The sequence below is a fragment of the Octopus sinensis genome, linkage group LG29, assembly GCF_006345805.1.
Source record: "Octopus sinensis linkage group LG29, ASM634580v1, whole genome shotgun sequence".
Classification (NCBI taxonomy): domain Eukaryota; kingdom Metazoa; phylum Mollusca; class Cephalopoda; order Octopoda; family Octopodidae; genus Octopus; species Octopus sinensis.
In genome coordinates, this window is record NC_043025.1 from 14,827,238 (window position 1) to 14,842,899 (window position 15,662).

The 15,662-nt window shown below is 38.7% G+C and overlaps 1 protein-coding gene across 4 annotated transcripts in view; it reads right to left on the reverse strand.

The window, feature by feature from the left end:
• The window catches only part of LOC115226105 (rasGAP-activating-like protein 1), a 170,420-nt gene that overhangs the window by 20,090 nt on the left and 134,668 nt on the right, over positions 1-15,662 (reverse strand). For all 4 annotated transcript variants that reach the window (XR_005004220.1, XM_029797089.2, XM_036514776.1 and 1 more), the window contains 6 exons: positions 13,600-13,738; positions 10,145-10,304; positions 8,404-8,468; positions 7,188-7,297; positions 3,702-3,900; positions 1,240-1,377 (listed from right to left, as the gene is read on the reverse strand). Coding sequence is in view for 3 of the 4 variants with exons in the window: in XM_029797089.2 (XP_029652949.1) it covers positions 1,240-1,377; positions 3,702-3,900; positions 7,188-7,297; positions 8,404-8,468; positions 10,145-10,304; positions 13,600-13,738 (811 nt within the window). In the remaining variant the exon portion in view is untranslated. The remainder of the gene's footprint in view (positions 1-1,239; positions 1,378-3,701; positions 3,901-7,187; positions 7,298-8,403; positions 8,469-10,144; positions 10,305-13,599; positions 13,739-15,662) is intronic.

Genomic DNA, 15,662 nt, shown 5'->3' on the forward strand with positions numbered 1-15,662 from the left:
TAAATAGGAGCGGGGCTGAGGACTGAACCTTGGTGGACCCCTACCTCTACCCAGAATTCTTCACTGTACTCGTTGCCAACCCTCACCTTACTGACAGCGTCCCTGTACATGGCTTGAACAACTATCACTAACCATTCATCTATCCCTAGTTTCCTCATTGACCACCAGATAAGGGATCGGGGGACCCTGTCAAAGGCTTTGTCCATGTCAATGAAAGCCAGGTACAGGGGCTTGTAATTTTGATTTTGTTTATGAAATGAATCAATTGTAGTTGAACATGTTAATTAATTAATTAATAAATTAATTTGTATCCATTAGATCTTTTTTCTAACTCAATGATAATGTTATATATATATATATATTTTTCTTTTTTTTGTTCTTTTACTTGTTTCAGTCATTTGACTGCGGCCATGCTGGAGCACTGCCTTTAGTCGAGCAAATCGACCCCAGGACTTATTCTTGTAAGCCCAGTACTTATTCTATCGGTCTCTTTTGCCGAACCACTAAGTAACGGGGACATAAACACACCAGCATCGGTTGTCAAGCAATGCTAGGGGGACAAACACAGACACACAAACATATACACACACACACACACACATATATGTATATATATATATATATATATACACATATACGAAGGCTTCTTTCAGTTTCCATCTACCAAATCCACTCACAAGGCATTGGTCGGCCCGGGGCTATAGTAGAAGACACTTGCCCAAGGTGCCACGCAGTGGGACTGAACCCGGAATCTTGTGGTCGGTCAACAAGCTACTTACCACACAGCCACTCCTGCGCCCATATATATACATCTTAGTGTGTGTATATTTATTTCTATCTGTTACTTGTTTCAGTCATTGGGCTGTGGCCATGCTGGATCTAAGTCCATTGAATAAACCCCAGAGCTTATTTTTAAAGCCTTGTAGTTATTTTATTGGCTGCTTTTGCCAAACCACTATGATATAAGGACGTAAACAGACCAATACTGGCTGTCATGTAGTGATGGAGACAAACACAAACACACACACACACACACAGACAGTTTCCCAAATGGTAGAAGACACTTGTCCATGGTGCCACATGGTGGGACTGAACCCAGAACCATGTGGTTGGGAAGCAAGCTTCTTACCACACAGCCACACCTGCAACTTCAGTTTTGTTATAAATGTGGAGACTTTGTCCCCAGGATTATCCTTTCTTTATAAGGATACTCGCTTTGTTATAAGGGTGGTTACTTACCTTTGCAAGGAGAGTTAGCGTCCGGCTGACTTTCCGATCCGGGTGGTGTTCCTGGAGCAGGAACAACTTTGGCGACAATATGGCCGGAACGAAGAACCGCAAGAAGAGAAACCCACTGACTGCATGGTAGGCATAATCCTGTCAAAAGACAACAGTTGGGCCTAAATAAGGGATCTACAAATGCAATATCCCTGCATATCTCACATCTATTTTCATTTCCCCACTTCACTCTCTATTTCGTATCTTATCTAAATTAACTGTTGCTTAACCATTCCCTCACACCGTCTGCGAGGAAGGGATATGATAAATATCTTGGAAACAACTGTAAGACCTATTTATAAATGTTCTAAAATCTTCACAGCCTTGGGTTTTTTTAAAATCTTATTCTGAAAAAAAAAATTATTTATACACAAGCTGATATATGACCTGCATTGGACTCCTTATTCACATAATCACCAAACCTGTGAGTATTTATTGAACGAAAACACCTAAAGCTCCATGAGGCTCCAGCAGGGGGTGGTGGCAATCCCTGCTGTACTCTTTCGCCACAACTTTCTCCCACTCTTTCTTCTGTTGGCCTGCTCGCTAAGCCAGCAGGGTGGTGTCATTCGAAGGCTAAAACAATGTGAAGCGCATTGTGACCAGCGATGTGTAGCAACATCTGATAGCTTGGTCGGTCACGGTGATCACGTGATATATATATATATACACAGATAAATATATAAATATTGCTATATATGAATATAATGTGGTAAGGCTTCAACAAGTGGAATAGTTCTTGATCAGTTCAGAGAGTGAAAATAATGTTTATGATGAAAACTACAAGTTTTGTGAAAAACACCTGCCTAGGTATGAGACAGTTTGTCAGGTGTGCTCTAAGCAGTTGCTGATGCTCACATAGAAGACCACACAGGGGAGATAACCAATGCTATAGCAAACATTACATGTCAAAAATATGTAAACTAAATGGGAATTGTTTTGGATGTGATGGTGGGTCGGTATTTAAATTCTGCTAAGGTATATTTTGTAAGATGCAGACATAAAGAACAAAAATCTCGTTCTTGGAACTTATGCAGTATATAGGTGCAGGAGTGGCTGTGTGGTAAGTAGCTTGCTAACCAACCACATGGTTCCGGGTTCAGTCCCACTGCGTGGCATCTTGGGCAAGTGTCTTCTGCTATAGCCTCGGGCCGACCAATGCCTTGTGAGTGGATTTGGTAGACGGAAACTGAAAGAAGCCTGTCGTATATATGTATATATATAAATGTATGTATGTGTGTGTGTTTGTGTGTCTGTGTTTGTCCCCCTAGCATTGCTTGACAACCGATGCTGGTGTGTTTATGTCCCCGTAACTTAGCGGTTCGGCAAAAAGAGACCGATAGAACAAGTACTGGGCCTACAAAGAATAAGTCCTGGGGTCAATTTGCCCGACTAATGGCGGTGCTCCAGCATGGCCGCAGTCAAATGACTGAAACAAGTAAAAGAAGAAAAAAAGTCATTGGGGGCTCTTAACTTCTTTAAAAGGTACAATTTCTTGAGAGAACATATTAAACATCTTTTTGATGCATTAAGGCCAAACTCTGGATAAAAAAAAATATCCAGACATAGAAACAAAATAAATGAATTAAAATTGGCTTCAAATGTTGGCAGAAGGTTAGCAGTTTCAGAGAAGTGGGTAAGTAGATTACATTGAACCCCAGTACTCAACTGGTACTTATTTTATCAACCCTGAAAGGATGAAGGTAAAATGGGTCTTGGCAGAATTTGAACTCAGAATGTAGAGATGGACAAGATACCACTAAGCATCCCACTTTTTCTCTTGGCTTTCTTGAGAAAATCGTAATTTGTTTGTTAACGTAGTTTAATTTTTCGAATTTTAACCAATCCTATGCTCTCTTTTGAGCTAAAATCATTTGCTGCATCTAAAACAGAGACAACATCCTGTAACTAACCCTAAACCTCCCCCTAACCCTAACCCTAAATTTTTTTTTTTCTTAATTGTTAAATTAATTTAATTGTTACGCGTGTAAAAAAACTAAAGCAATGGAATTAAATTAATTTAACAATTAAGAAAAAAAAAATTAGGGTTAGGGTTAGTGGGGAGGTTTAGGGTTAGTTACAGGATGTTGTCTCAGTTTTAGACGCAGCAAATGATTTTAGTTGAATGGAGGTAATCGATTGGTTAAAATTGCCGAAATGCTCGGATTTTCAGACAAAATATCTTAGAAACTATAGAATTTTCTCAATAAAACCAAGAGAAAATGATGTTTTATAAACACATTCTACCAGTATACGAAGTTTAAAAGTGTTTAGTTAAATATAAATTGTGTTGACATCTGGCCTTCAAAAGGAAAAGATCCAACAATTCTGCCTCAGACAAAAGATCTCACGTCTGCACTTATTTAGTTCCACAATTCCCCAGAATACCAAACAATGGAAGAAATGTCTTGAAAATGTCTCACCATATTCTCTTCATTCCCTGTGGGCCATTTGTTTTGAACTTGTTCCTTGAGATGTTTAAAGACCAACCTCATCAGAATTGGACATTTACTGTGGGAGTTCAGGATGGCCTCCATAATATTGGTAATGTAACAAGTGACGGCTGTCTTGCTGTGCTCCAGGACGTGGCCGTTAGACTCTTTTATGCTGGACCAGTGGCGCCTTTGTTGGGAAGAATGCAAAGAAGAATGGGTGAAAGTGGTGTTATATCAAACATACATGCGTGCATGTGTAGATGTGTCTATGCATTTGTATGCATGTGTGTATATATATGTATATATATATATAGTTAATCCAAACAAGAAAGCACAAAAAATACAACAACGTGAGGATGTGGAACAAATATAGTATTATTGGACGCTCAGGAAAGAAGGAAAGAAGGAGGGTTTAACATTTCGAGCGGAGCTCTTTGTCGGAAACATAGGAGAAGGAAAGATCCAGAGAAGGGAAGACAGAGAAAAAAAATCGCCAACGGTACACACGAGGTCACATTTTGAAAGGAATATATATATATATATAATAATATTAGGGAGTAAATCCAAATTTACAGGGAAAAATTAGATTTAGGATTAAATCCAATTTCACAGTATAAATATAAATTAAATTAGAGATAAAAACACTATTAGGCAAATCAAACAGTGAAAAACATAAAAATAAAAATAATTAATATAATCAACAAAATATATAAAATATAAAATTTAAAATTTAAATTGAAAATCATTAATTTATATTTATATATATTTTATATATAACTATCAAAAAGTATTAAAAGTTTAATATAAGATAATAAGTAATCTTATATTAAACTTTTAATACTTTTTGATAGTTATATAAATATATATATATATATAAATTAATAATTTTAAATTTAAATAATTTAAATTTTATATTTTATATATTTTGTTGATTATATTAATTATATTTATTTTTATGTTTTGGTTTATGTTTTCCATTGTTTGAGTTGCCTAATGGTAGTTTTATCTCTAATTTAATTTACATACATATATATGTATCCTTAAATCCTTAAAAATGTTTAAGCCCGAAGGCCGCGGCCATGCTGGGGCACCACCGCTGTATATATATAATTTTTTCTTTCTCGCTAGACCACTGGCAACTAAGAATTTTTCAATGAATATTCTTGCTACCCTAAGATTTTTATTAATGATAAAATGTTTTTTGGCTAATTCTGGAAGAAAATCGGCAATTTATTTATTTAGTGCTGGTTGAGTTCCGCATCTGCATAGTAAATTTGAAAAATTAGAACCTACAGACACATGGCTGATTACTTATAGCTATGTGTTCAGTCTTGGCAACCTACTGAGGAAGCAGTGCCAGATATAGACTGAAATTATCTTATTTCAGTCTGTACTTAAGTTTGCAGAAACCTTGCAGGGTCTAGGATTAAGGTAAAAATTTTTATTTTCCAATCACTTTCGGAATTACAACAATTGGTGGCTTGGAGTTTTAACTGCTCTTTCTAGCGAGTCAGATATCCTATTCTTCGGGTATCTCTTTTGTGTTTGAACGTACAATGTATTCTTCTCGAAATATATATATAGGCGCAGGAGTGGCTGTGTGGTAAGTAGCTTGCTAACCAACCACATGGTTCCGGGTTCAGTCCCACTGCGTGGCACCTTGGGCAAGTGTCTTCTGCTATTGCCCCGGGCCGACCAATGCCTTGTGAGTGGATTTGGTAGGCGGAAACTGAAAGAAGCCTGTCGTATATATGTATATATATATATGTATGCGTGTGTGTGTTTGTGTGTCTGTGTTTGTCCCCCAACATCGCTTGACAACCGATGCTGGTGTGTTTACGTCCCCGTCACTTAGCGGTTTGGCAAAAGAGACCGATAGAATAAGTACTGGGCTTACAAAAGAATAAGTCTCGGGGTCGATCTGCTTGACTAAAGGCGGTGCTCCAGCATGGCCGCAGTCAAATGACTGAAACAAGTAAAAGAGTATATAATGTATATGTATGTATGAGGCACAGCATAAATAGTGGGCTTTACATTATCCTTTATTCATACAATTTGTGACTTACATCTGTTTCTGAAGGGCATTGTAGGTGCAGACCATTGTCCTGTTTATTCAATTGGTCCATGTGGAGGGACATGGCCTAGTGGTTAGAGCAGCGGACTCGCGGTCGGGGGATCGCGGGTTCAAATCTCAGACCGGACGATGTGTGTGTTTACGAGTAAAAACACCTGAGCTCCACGCAGCTCCGGCAGAAGGTAATGGTGAACTTCTGCTGACTCTTTTGTCACAACTTTCTCTCGCTCTTTCCTCCTGCATCTTGCAGCTCACCTGAGATGGACTGGCATCCCGTCCAGGTGGGGAACCTATACGCCAAGGAAACCGGGAAACCGGCCCTTATGAGCCAAGTGTGGCTCGAGAAGGAGAAGGAACAATTGGTCCGTTGATCAACTCTGCAGACTCTGATGAAGATAACATTAGTTTTTTTAAAGTTCAATTTTTCTCACTTGATCAACAAACCAATTAATTATGACTGCACCTATAATATTTATCAAAAATCAAAATTGCACAAATAAAGAAATGGAGTATACTCATCAACCCTGCCATAAGTCTAACGAATGGTATTAGGGCCACAACCCGGCAAACGGGGCTCTGGTGAAAATCCTCGGAGTGTCTGCTTCGGCAATTGGCGGCTCCTCGGTCGTTCTGTCCCTGCGTCTGCGGACAATCTGTAGCAAACAGGATGTCTCCTCATGCAGGATTGTTGGGGACCGCTTGTGAAATCCACATATTCCCACGAAACTTCTTCCACGAGTAGAAGAAGCCGACTCAATCCGCCCAGGGTGAATGTCACCACAAGTACAAGTAATCCCTCATTAATAACTCTTTATATATATATATGTGTGTGTGTATATATATATATATATATAATATATATATATATATATATCGCTAGGATCAACTGCTAAATCTATAAGTTTTTTTTATTCTCTCTGTTTATTTTCTTTTATTCCTTTCCGTTGAGGAGTGTAGGCTTGAAACGTAAAAGATTTTCTCACTTTCCCAAGTGTCAAACTAATACACCTGCTTGTTATTTGTACACCTGTCATCTTTTGCTTTTCTGTAAATTTCAACTACACACACACTTCTTACACAAACCACTTCATTTCATGCTACAGAGTAGTGATGATGGATTTTATGGCAAAGGGCACCACAATATAATGGGGCACATTATGCTTCTTTGCTGCAGAAATTGCAGGACGCCATCAAAGCAGAGAGGCATGGCATGCTGACCAAAGGAGTCTGCCTCCTCCAAGACAACGCTCCAGTTCACAATGTGCATGTTGCCCATATTGAAAGCTTGACTCCTGCGGCTATGAAATATATACATGTGTGTGTGAAGTGTGTGTGTATGTATCTACATGTGAAAAAGAGATAGACAGAGAAAGAGAGAGATAGGGAGAGAAAGCTTGTACCTTTTGATACTATCAACCCTCGTTGGGTCCAGCTCCACTATTCTTCGGTCGCCATACACTTGGTCTATCACATGGCCCATCGTCTCTTGTAAATAGTGAAGACCCACCACCTGGCAATAAACAATTGGAATAAAGAATATCAAACAACAAACCCAAACAAACAAAGGGTGCTGACTGGCCCTTAATGTCTTTGGTTGGGAGTTGGCTGCAACTTGTAGTAGAAATGAAAGCAAAATGAAAACAACAACAACAACAATAAGAAGAATAATCGTTTCTCGTATAGGCACAAGGCTTGAAATTGTTGGGGAGGGGACTGGTTGATTACATCAACCCCAGTGGTCAACTGGTATTAATTTATTGAGGCAGCGAGCCTCAATAATTTATTAAGGCGGCGAGCTGGCAGAATCGTTAGCACGCCAGGCGAAATGCGTAGCCGTATTTCGTCAGCCGTTACGTTCTGAGTTCAAATTCTGCCGAGGTTGACTTTGCCTTTCATTCTTTCAGGGTCGATTAAATAAGTACCACTTACGCACTGGGGTCGATGTAATTGACTTAGTTAGTTAGTTTGTTAATTTTTTGGCTCAAAAGCAAAAAGCAAGGCCATGTAGGGGGACATGGAGTTATGTACCGGGTGGTATTCATGCAAAGAGTTCAGGCCATTTCTGGTCGAGAGAGACTTTGAACCGAGTGGTCGTTGGCATCTTCACTATCTTGTCCGGCAGCTTATTCCACAGATCCGCAACCCAGACAGAGAAAGCCCCTCGCTTTTGATTGAGATGAAATCGTCGCAGATAGAGCTTTTGGGAGTGACCCGGCAGCCGACGCTCTGGAGCAGGAGTGAAGAACAGGTCTTTCGAGAGGTTACACTTTCTGCTTATGATGTTGTGAGCGAGAATGAGATCACCACGGCGTCATCGTTTCTCTAGAGAATAATGGTCGAGCGTCTTCAGCCTTTCTTCATAAGACTTAATCCGTTTGTCTGTCCTTGTTTGTCCCCTCTGTGTTTAGCCCCTTGTGGGTAGTAAAGAAATAGGTACTTAATTTATTGAACCTAAAAGGATGAAAGGCAAAGTCAACCTTGGTGGGATTTGAAGTGAGAGAATGTAAAAAACTGGACGAAATGCCACTAAGAGAAAGAAGAAAAAAAAATTCACAACTACAACGATTTGAGAGGGGTTAGTTTTAAGTTGTGGGTCCATTAACTGACAGTTCTTACCTTCATAAAATGGTCCATAGACTTCGTAGCTAGGGAGTTCCCTCGGAACAGTGTGTTGGGATCAGCTGAAATTGTAAATAGGAAATTTGTTTCAGAAGCAAAGAAATGTGAAAGTGCAGTGCACACATGTCTCTATACTTGCCGTCTCTGAAGAACATTTGGTACTACTTGATGATGCTCTTATGCACCATCCAGTTTTAATACCCTGTGTGAAACTGGTTGGTAATACGATTAGTTATGATACTGTATACTTATATATATATATATATATATATATATATATATATAAATATAACAAAGGGTAAAATTAATTAATTAAGAAGTAATCAATAATTTCACCAAGCAGAATTCGGCATGAAAAAAGGACCATTTCACGGTAAACTTAAGTAATACTTAATAATTAGGGTTTAGCAAAGATTTGCTTTACCACATACCTAACTTCGATAGCTAAGGTTTTTGGCTGCTATTTCTAAACTTCGGTATGTGGTAAAGCAAATCTTTGCTAAACCCTAATTATTAAGTATATATATATATATTATATATATATATATATATATAATATATATATATATATATAATAATGGACTTTCCATCATTAAATGATGTATGAGGGTTCGACATTTTCTTACCAAACAAGCACACAGATGATTTATAGTGATCAAATGTTTGTGTAGACCTAAGCTCGCACCCTCCATCAAATTGACATTACCTGTACAGGTGCAACAGGGTGCCGCATGTCAGATGTCAAAATGATCGCAGAGCAACATGAAATGAAGAACACAATACAATGCCCGGTCTGGGAATTGAACCCACGATCTCACAGTCATGAGTGCAGCACCCTAACCACTAAGCCATGCACCTTCACATCTAGTCTTTATATATAAAATTGAAGTTGTGTGTGTGAGACTCTGTCTCCTCCGATTTAGATTCCTAACTACTCTCACATTTTGCGGTGCAGTTTAACCAAAAGCGGGTATCTTATAGTCGTCATTCATATCGAGCCCTTCTGGGTATTAGCGCGCATCTACGATGAGTCTACGATTTAAAAAAAAATTTACCATCATTTTTCCGCATTTTTAATGATTTTTGCTCGGGTTATATAAGGGAAGTAACTCTCTAAAAATGGTTATATAGTTATTTCCCTTACAAACCCGAGCAACGCCGGGTGATACTGCTAGTTATATATAAAGATATATAGATAGACAGACAGATAGATATGTTGGCTGCAACTGCAAAATGATTTCAAGCAATACCATTGCTTTGTATTTTTCTCTTAAACATGGAGGATCCACACTCGTTCATGTCGACATGGCAATGATGGGCACCTCTTGCAGCAGGTGTTCAGAGAGTTTACCACCCATGCTGACTCATGCCTTCATTCCATCTTTGAAAGGTTTTTGTCTTGCAAGGTACTTGCTGATTCTGTAAAAGCACCCAGTGGCACTCTGCAAAGTGGTTGGCATTAGGAAGGGCGTCCAACCATAGAAACCATTTCAAAACTGATATGGAGCCAAGGCAGCCATTCAGCCGGCCAGACCCTGGTCAAGCTGTCCAACCCATGCCAGCATGGAAAACAAACATTAAATGATGATGATGATGGTGATTGAATATTCTCTCCTGGTATCACATGTTCATACACACAGACATCAACCACCACCACCACCAAATTCCCGTTCCCCTCCCCATGGCTGTCACCACCCTTCCCTTGTCCTCCACCTCCACCACCTCTGCCACTACTTACATGTGTTCTTGACCTCTTCTGCTGTGATGGCCGTCAAATATTCTGTGATGAGTCCCTCGTTTAAATAAAGTCTGACCAGACAGTTGGACATTTCATTGAGGTCAAGGCGACTGATTTCTTCCAACAAGTGGACAGCACTGAGATCTGGTGCTTCTGTACCCTAGAGAGAGAGAGAGAGAGAGTGTGAGAAAGAGAGAGTAAGAGAGAGATGAGTGTGAGCTGGAGTCAAAGTGCTCAAAGACCAAATTGAGAAGAGTGGGCTTAGCTGACCTCAAATTAATTACATTGACCCCAGCACTTAACTGCAACTTAATTTTATTGATGTTAAAGGGATGAACAGCAAAACTGACTTTGGCAGAACTTGAACTCAGAATGTAAATACAGACAAAATACTGTTAAGTGTTTTGCCTGGTGTGCTAACAATTCTGCCACTTCACCACTTTATTTATATGTAGGAGTGGCTGTGTGGTAAGTAGCTTGCTTACCAACCACATGGTTCTGGGTTCAGTCCCACTGCGTGGCATCTTGGGCAAGTGTCTTCTACTATAGCCTCGGGCTGACCAAAGCCTTCTGAGTGGATTTGGCAAATGGAAACTGAAAGAAGCCCATCGTATATATATATATATATATATATATATATATATATATATATATATATATATATATATAGTGTTTGTGTTCTGCGTTTGTCCCCCTCAAAATCGCTTGACAACTGATGCTGGTGTCCCCGTAACTTAGCGGTTCGGCAAAAGAGACCGATTGAATAAGTACTAGGCTAACAAAGAATAAGTCCTGGGGTCGATTTGCTCGACTAAAGGCGGTGCTCCAGCATGGCCGCAGTCAAATGACTGAAACAAGTAAAAGAGTAAAAGAGAGAGAGAGTATCACTATCATATCTTTGCTTCTGTGATGGGGTGCTGTAAAATTCCTGGCTTTAAGGGTATCACAAAAGGCCTGGTTGGAGGCCCAACCTTCCGAGTTCTTTTACAGGGTTTAGAAAAACTGAAGGACCCCCTGCAGTAAGTGTGTCAACCTGAGAAGGGAATATGGTGAATAAAATCATAATTAGCTGATCTTCCTGTATTCTCCTTTACCCAAAGCCAGGAACTTTTCAGTACCCCTTAGTATGTATAAATTTATATAGGCATGTGTGTATATAATATGTGTATGTATTGTGTGCAAGTGTGGGTGTGTGAGGCTGTTTGTGTATGGATATATGTTTGTGTATAGTTATGTATGTTCATGTATGTGTGTATATATATATTTATATATATATTGTTGTATTTAGGAATGGTCATTTTGCCAGTTTAGCCAATAAAAACACACACGCACTATATATTTGGTGTTACTTTGCTTCAGCGTTATTTATATTTTACATTAATCTTAATCTTATTTTGGCCAGAGTTCTTTCTTCACACTCCTGTGACCGCATCAGTGGTCCTTTGCTTTCTTCTTTCTTATTTGTGTGTCTCTCCTTACTAACCATCAGCCGTTTTGTATTTCTATTGTATGTGTCTTCATTTGCGCATGCTTATACCTCTATGTGTGTCTATGTTTAGTTAGTGTGTGTGGGGGGGAAGTACCTGTAATATTTGTATCTCCTGTTTATATACATTCGTGTAATTTGTTTTTGTCTATTTTTATTTACACCTACTTATTATTATTATTATTATTATTATTATTATTAATTATGGGTTTTTCTTCTTCTTTCAAATTTGCTTCCATTTCTTGCCGAGTGTCTTCCTGACTCCTAGGGCAAAGAAACTCATAGTATACATTGGTAGACCATTAAACTAAACTCACTAGTTCGTTCATTTTTTTTTTTTTTTTTAAAGTTAAATTAAAATACATGGGTAGTAATAGTTCTCACATCGGCAATCCTCTTCTCAATACGTGTGATGTACCAGTTAAGACAATCTTTTGCACTTCTTGCGGGGATGGTAAGCCAGGGATCATTCTCATATAATTTTCGGTTCCCTTCTTGATCATTCCTAGTGCTCCTACGATCACTGATATTGTAACCGCCTTGAGATGCCACATTTTCTCAATTTCAATGAGCAGGTCTTTATATTTTTTATTTTATTATTATTATTATTATTATTATTATTATTATTATTATCATTATTATTATGTATGTATAATAATAATAATAATAATAATAATAACAGTAATAACAATTTTTTAAAATGTGTATAGTTATTTACTTCCATTTGTTTATTTATCTGTGTGTGTATATATATATATATATATATATATATATATATATATAGGTGAGAAAGTTGGTTTGTGAAAGCACGTGGTTGAATATATAGAAAATAGTAAAAAGTGAAAAAACTACAGAAGGCTTATATATATGTATGTATGTAAGTATGTATGCCTGCTTCCATATGTGTGTGCATGAATACTTAGATACATTTACTTAAGTTTTGACCAGAATTGGCCCAAGCCATGACTAACTTGATGATGCCACCTAGAAAAGCCATCTTATAGTCATTGTTTGGGTACCATAAGTCCATTCAAATACAGAGTTATTGTTCACAAAGATACATCGAGATGTTGGTGATTTATCTGGAATTTGTTGGAGATAATTGCAGCGTGGAAGGTGTTTGTAAGCCATTTAAGAAACACACAAAAGCCGTTCGATTCACTTCAACATTTAAGTTTAATTTGTCAAAATATTTTTGTCAGTGAACAGGGCGCGATCTTAAAGCGATGAAAATATTTTGACAAATTAAACTTAAATGTTGAAGTGAATCGAACGGCTTTTGTGTGTTTCTTAAAAGGCTTATAAACACCTTCCACGCTGCAATTGTTTTCGTTTCAGCACTTGCTATGCAAGTACATCTCCGTAATTGTTGGAGATATTCATCTAGGAACCATTCGAATGTTTTAAGATATTTTTCTTCCCTTATGTGTTACAGAGAATAGGGCCAGTTCAAGTGAAATAGTTCTGTCTTAGTGTTGTGATGTTTGTTGAGGACAGATGGTATGGCTACCAAGCGTTGAGTGAATTTTAAAGTCAATGTGAACATCGCTTGGGCAATGCTGTTGGAATATTTTCAACACCGAACAAGTGATACAACACTCACAGTTATGTTGGAGGGATTAGAGTTGGGGTTTATTGAGATGATCCCAATAATCAAGGCCTGTCATGTTGTCTATATTTTTTTTTGTGATCAATCTCTGGAGTGCTTCAATTTTTATATTTTGTTTCATGTAGGAGGGCCACAGCGAAGAGCAGTATTCAAGATGGGGATGGGCATGGGTGGAGAAGAAGGGGATGATTGTAGGAGTGCTTCTGGACTGGCAAGTTCTGTATATATGTGTGTACACAGATATATGTGTTTGTATATATATGTATTTCTGTGTGAATGTGTGTGTGAGAGAGAGAGAAAGAGAGAGAGAGAGAGAGAGAGAGAGAGAGAGAGAGAGAGAGAGAGAGAGAGAGAGATTACCTTTGGCAGAACTGAATCTGTGAGAATGTGTCGCAGTGTGCCATAGCTGTATGTGGGTAACACTGTTTCCTGTATGAGGTGGACCTTTATGCGGACACTGCCCCGGTTAGGAGCTGGCTTTGGGAACATCGGATCGCCCCTGAAAAATAGAGTTCAAATGCAATATGTATACAAACATATGTATATATACAAATCTGTAGGCATAAAAGGATAAAAGTATAACCAAGAAAAACAGAGAAGAGATTATAAGAGATTATCTTTAACAATAAGGATTAAGTTATTACAAGAATCGAAATCAAAAGATGGAAGAAAGTAAATTGGTGTGCAGACAGCCCCTGACAGCTTATTGCCAAGAAGGCTGAGGGTGTCTTGGCATCACTCACCAAATCCTTTGTGAGCTGCTCTCCGACTATCTATCTGAGTCTTTATATAGCTATGGTAAGACCTCACCTGGAATTTGCATCACTGGTCTGGAACCCCTATCTTGCCCAGGATATTAATCTTCTGGAAGCCGTTCAGCGATGTGTAACCAAGAGAATACCCTCCATCAGGCATTTGCCATATTCTGAATGCCTTACTTCCCTGGGCATGGACACATTGAAAATCCGTCTGGCAGCTGACTTGGTAGACACCCATAAAATTATTAACCATCTTACAAATAATAACTCTGAGCACCTTTTCAAACTCCACCTGTCTAACACCTGTGGACATGTTTACAAAGTCAGAAAACAGCACAGCTCCCATGACTTTCGGAAACATTTTTTCACGCTAAGAGTTGCTGAAGCATGGAACAAACTGCCGGCATCAGTTGTTAGTTGTCGGAGCACTGCATCCTTCAAAATTTCCATGCTTCCTGAGAGATTCACCAACACTACACCTGATTTTCTCCCCTCCATACACACACAAGCATGTATATGACTCATACACTGTTCACTTTCCAGACATTTGTACATTACTGCATGTACTTTATATGCACTTTCAGACAAGTTGTGGTGCACCTGAGCACTGTATACAATAATTTCATTATATTATATGAATAGATGTGCAGATGGTGCATCTTGCACAATACAAATGGATGGTATCTATATAGCAGTGATTTATTCCATCGACAGAGAGAGAATGAGATGTAGTAGCAATCCGTTCCATTGTCTGAGGGAGAATGAAGTAAGACTTTGGTAGAAAGCTTTGGTTTGCCGCTTTAGTGGTGTGTAGAGGAAGGTTGAAAGGGGACGAGGCAGAGAAAATAAGGTCCCAGAAAGACAAGGATTCACAGAAACTAACAATCATGTAAAGGGATGTAGATTTCTAGAGTTAGAGGAAAAAATATGGAGAGGAATGGTGAGTGTCAATGTGGATTGGGAGAGAGAATTCTAAGTGGAATGGTGTGAAGGAAGTCATGGGTAGATGGCAATAAAAGAGTCTTCAGTTTGCTAGACTAGCCTGTGGGATGACGTCAGCAGCTGGGGAGCTGACTGGAAGAGAAAGGGGCAGGAGTGACGCGTGCGCAGGCAGGGCAGGATGGGGCCTTTTTCGATCAAGGTAGCCGAGGGAGTCAGATGCGTGAGCATGTTGTTAAGGTAGGGGAGAAGCAACTGCTGTTTCTAGTGTTTGGGTCAGGCTGCGTTGAAGGGTCCATTACCGCTGAGAGGTCTCCATCGAGTGAAGAGAAGGTAGGTGTCCTTATTTCGAATCTCTCGCATACACCACATAGCCTGCTGTGTGTATATACAATAATGAGACACACACACACACACTGTGTATATATCTCCATTTTACTTTTTTACTTGTTTCAGTCATTCAATCCGAATGGAGAAAAAATGGAGTCCAGAGCAATAATAAGAAATTGAAATGACAAACGATTAAATGATTAGCTTCAAGTGCACTTCATGTTTGAGGCTCTGATGAAGCTTTTATAAGGTGTTATTCAGCTACTCAACTATTGAGTTGACTGCATCTTATAGTGGAAACACCTGTAAGCTAAGGAAATTCATAAGACAGTCATTTTCCTTTATCCTTTTTTTCTCTTGTAATATATATATATACTAGCATTAAAGACCTGTCGT